At 45.4% G+C, this 3,821-nt stretch overlaps 2 protein-coding genes across 4 annotated transcripts in view; one reads left to right on the forward strand and one right to left on the reverse strand.

Moving 5' to 3' along the window:
* alg5 (ALG5 dolichyl-phosphate beta-glucosyltransferase) overlaps positions 1–3,675 on the reverse strand; it is a 26,446-nt gene extending 22,771 nt beyond the window's left edge. The window contains exon 1 of one of the 2 annotated variants that reach the window (XM_043692100.1): positions 3,599–3,675. Coding sequence is in view for 1 of the 2 variants with exons in the window: in XM_043692099.1 (XP_043548034.1) it covers positions 325–390 (66 nt within the window). In the remaining variant the exon portion in view is untranslated. Of the gene's footprint in view, positions 1–324; positions 511–3,598 lie in introns of those variants that run through there. The other variant, XM_043692099.1, reaches the window with a different exon arrangement.
* The window catches only part of exosc8 (exosome component 8), a 35,019-nt gene continuing 34,820 nt past the window's right edge, over positions 3,623–3,821 (forward strand). Inside the window, exon 1 of one of the 2 annotated variants that reach the window (XM_043692098.1) lies at positions 3,623–3,685. In XM_043692098.1, coding sequence (XP_043548033.1) covers positions 3,669–3,685 — 17 coding nt within the window. In that variant the 5' untranslated portion in view covers positions 3,623–3,668. Of the gene's footprint in view, positions 3,686–3,709; positions 3,778–3,821 lie in introns of those variants that run through there. The other variant, XM_043692097.1, reaches the window with a different exon arrangement.

The following is a 3,821-nucleotide window of genomic DNA, read 5'->3' on the forward strand; positions in this document are numbered from 1 at the left end:
CCTGCCTAGCTCCTTTTCCACCTATCCACTCCACCCTCTCCTCCCTGACCTATCACCTTCATCTCCTCCCCCACTCACCCATCGTACTCTATGCTACTCTCTCCCCACCCTCACCCTCCCCTAGCTTATCTCTCCACGCTTCAGGCTCTCTGCCTTTATTCCTGATGAAGGGCTTTTGCCCGAAACGTCGATTTTGCTGAAGCTCCTCGGATGCTGCCTGACCTGCTGTGCTCTTCCAGCACCAAGAGCACCACTGATCCAACCTGGAGCTGTCTGTCGACTGGAAGCTGCCCTGGGAGAGACTGTCACAGCGAGCGGACTCACCAGGAGCAAGACCGTGAGGGCAATAGCGACCACCACCAGCAGCACTTCACCGGGATCGAATTCCATTACCCAGGGTCGACAACCGCCAGCGGCTTCTCCCTCCTCCCTAACAACCGCGCGAGCCTATGACGGCGGGACAACGAGGCGGAAGCGAGCACCCGGCCGGGGAATCGACGAGGGTGCTGCAAGCAGCAAGAGGCTCCCCCTGAGCCGCAACATCGGCGGCTCCTCTGCCTGCAGCGCCACCCCTCGGCGCCCGCCTACCGTCGCTGCAGCCAAGTACGTGGTTCAACTTTCAGGGCGTGGGAGTGAGCGGAGCAGGAGCAGGAGCAGGAGCATCTGTGTGCAGTCCGGCCTGTCGGTGTGACCGATGCTGATCTTGGGCTTCACTTTCCCCCGGCTCCCCGTATCCTCCAAGGGCAGAAATCACACAGGTTATAGTCCAACAGGTGTATTTGAAATCACAAAGAAATTTCTAAGCGCTGCTCCTTCGTCAGGTGCAGTGAGAAAGAAGCGCACAGAACTTACAGCCAGAGAGATCAAGGGCAGAGATCATACAAATAGTGCGACTGGAGTGTTGAATAAGTTTCTGCAGGTGACCAAGAGTCTCCAAGGCAGCATCAACTCTATTTCAGACTTGTAACTTGTGTCTTCCAGAGTGAAAACTGAGGCACAATGTTTTTCTTTGCCATTTCCTCATTCTCATGATAATTCTTCCTCCTCTGGTATGAGGGACCAACAGCTATTATTTATTGTAGCAACTTTCTTCCTTTTTGCATACTATTAAATCCGCTTGCCATGTTTTAAGATCTAGACAACTCTGATTCCCCCATACTGGAGACAATATTTGAAGAGATGCTTATATGGGTCACAACGGTATCAGAATCGAGAGTGTGGTGCTGGAAAAGCACAGAAGGTCAGGTGGCATCCGAGGAGCAGGAGAATCGACATTTCAGGCATAAGCCCTTCATCACACGAATTGCCTGAAATGTCGATTTTCCTGCTCCTCAGATGCCGCCTGACCTGCTGTGCTTTTCCAGCACCACTCTCAACTCTGATCTCTCGCATCTGCAGTCCTCACCTTCTCCTCATATCGGATCACCAATTCCCACAAGCTACAGATATACGATAGATTGAAGTGTTCAGGGACACCCTCCTGCTTAGTTGAGATTTTGAACAACTGCTCCACTGGTCCCAACTGTTCTCTTAAATTAACATAAAAGATGCCAAGGCGTGATTCAGAAAAGTAGAAATCTCCACATGTTAATGCCAAAGTTATTCCCTCAAACAACAATGTAATAACACTGCATTTTTCACTCTGTAAGAATCGGATGGGTGGAATGTTTGTTCATGAAGGGTATTGCTTTATACTGTTTTCATTTTTCCATTCATGTAAGTTACACCAACAAGTCCAGCATTTATTGCCTATCTTGAATTACCCTTGAAAAGATGGTGCTGAGTTGTTATCTTAAACTGTTGCAATCCATTTGTTGTCAGTACATCCACAATGACATTACTAAAGGACTTTCAGGATTTTATCCCAGCAACAGTGAAGGAAACATTGAGAATATTCCTTCATCCTCTTGACCTGAGCTCAGCAGATGATGGACTGGCCTTGAGGATTTAGCAAGTAAGTTATTGCAGAATTCCAAGTTTCTGAACTGCTCTTGTAGCAAAATATATAGAGTTCAGTTTCTGGTCAATATGTCCAAATAATTTTGGGGGATTCAATAAAAGCAACACCAGCACATTTGGTTAGCACTTCAAACAACAATGCAATGACAATACATTTTTCCCTCTATCAGAGTTAGATATGTGGAATGTTTGTTAGATATGCGGAATGGTATTGCTTTACACATTTTTCACTTGTTCATTGCTTTAAACAGACAAGTCTTCCATCACTGTCACACAGTGGCAGTAGCGTTTACATGATGCACTGCGACAATTCACGAAAGTTCCATCAAAAGTACCTGCAACATCCACCTCAGAGAAGGATGAAGCCTAAGCTAGAACGTTGTCCAGGTCATGTGTGTGGATATAGTGGGAGCAGGCAGCTTGAGGTGGCTGGCGGTGAGAGCGGGAGCAGGCTATCCGGGGTGGCCAGTGGGAAGAGTGGGATTCATGAGTCCAGGGTGGCAATGGGGTGAGGGGGGATGTTGAGCCTTTGTGAGGAGTGCAAATCCAGCATGACCAGGCACTTAAGAACTGTGCTGTTGAACTGTTAACTGTGTTTCTTTGTTTTTCCACTTTTAGTAAGAAGGACTGCAATATTAACTCTTTACCATTGTTTTCCTTATTTGTCTGGTTTGTACCTAAGAATCTGTACCTAGGTACCTTTGTACCTAAGATAGTGCTGTAAGTGATGACTTGTAAACTTTTCACTGTAATCATGTGAGTATATGTGACAATAAACCTAGTTCAGTTGAATTCATGTCTGATTCTCACAAATGAAGATCATGCAATCATCAGGGGCAACTCCACTTTGACCAGAGATGGGAGGAAAGGTATTTGACAAAGCAGCTAAAGGTAGTTGGGCCTAGGACACCATCCTGAAGAACTCCTGCAGAGATATCTTGGGACTGAGATGATTTGTGCTAGTTATGATCTCAATAGTTGGTGCATTCTGTTCTGTTTACAACAGTCAAATGCTGTAATGTTATCTTGTCCTGACATCTTTTTTAAAAGTGCTCTATTTAGTTTAGTGACAGATAATCTATTGTTATCAGCATTATTTGTTGCCATTTCAGTGCAATTAAGGACTACAGTTGGAAAATTCTTCATAAGTTGTCATACATCCAATTCTTTAAATATTATGGTGTTATTTAGTTGTGATTTAGTTAGGATACAAACTCGATGGGGCAAATGGCTTATTTTCTGCTCCTATGGTGTTAAAACTGACCTTTTCTCACCATAAACTTTAGGAAGAATACAGTGTTTAATTTAATCATATTAGATGTGCAGTATTTTGAATAAATACAATAATATATATGCAGCGTGGTTAAAAGGAGTTGCAAAATGTTGCTTCCGGAGGCTGCAGACTGCAGTTATCCATCATCGTGCCTGGACTAACCAGTCACATGGTTGCCATTTCCCTTCAGCACATTCAACACTGCAAAATAAAAATAAAATAAAGCTTACCACGCGGCCTGGTCGTCGACAACGCGGGGATGCAGACTGCAGTTATCCATCATCGTGCCTGGACTAACCAGTCACATGGTTGCCATTTCCCTTCAGCACATTCAACACTGCAAAATAAAAATAAAATAAAGCTTACCACGCGGCCTGGTCGTCGACAACGCGGGGACTGCAGGACAAGAAGGAGAAAACAAAATCAGCGCAATTCAATGAAGGAAGAAAGCTCGTAAATATTATGGTCTCTTTGAGGAATCTGCGAATCTATATCGCAGGTTCACATGGTTCAGAAAGAAGGAGAAGGATGGCGGCTGGATTCAAGTGTGTCAGAGGCAGAGGGAGGAGGGGGAGAGAGGGAGTGGGTG

This window comes from Chiloscyllium plagiosum, chromosome 6, assembly GCF_004010195.1.
Source record: "Chiloscyllium plagiosum isolate BGI_BamShark_2017 chromosome 6, ASM401019v2, whole genome shotgun sequence".
In the NCBI taxonomy this organism is placed as follows: Eukaryota; Metazoa; Chordata; class Chondrichthyes; order Orectolobiformes; family Hemiscylliidae; genus Chiloscyllium; species Chiloscyllium plagiosum.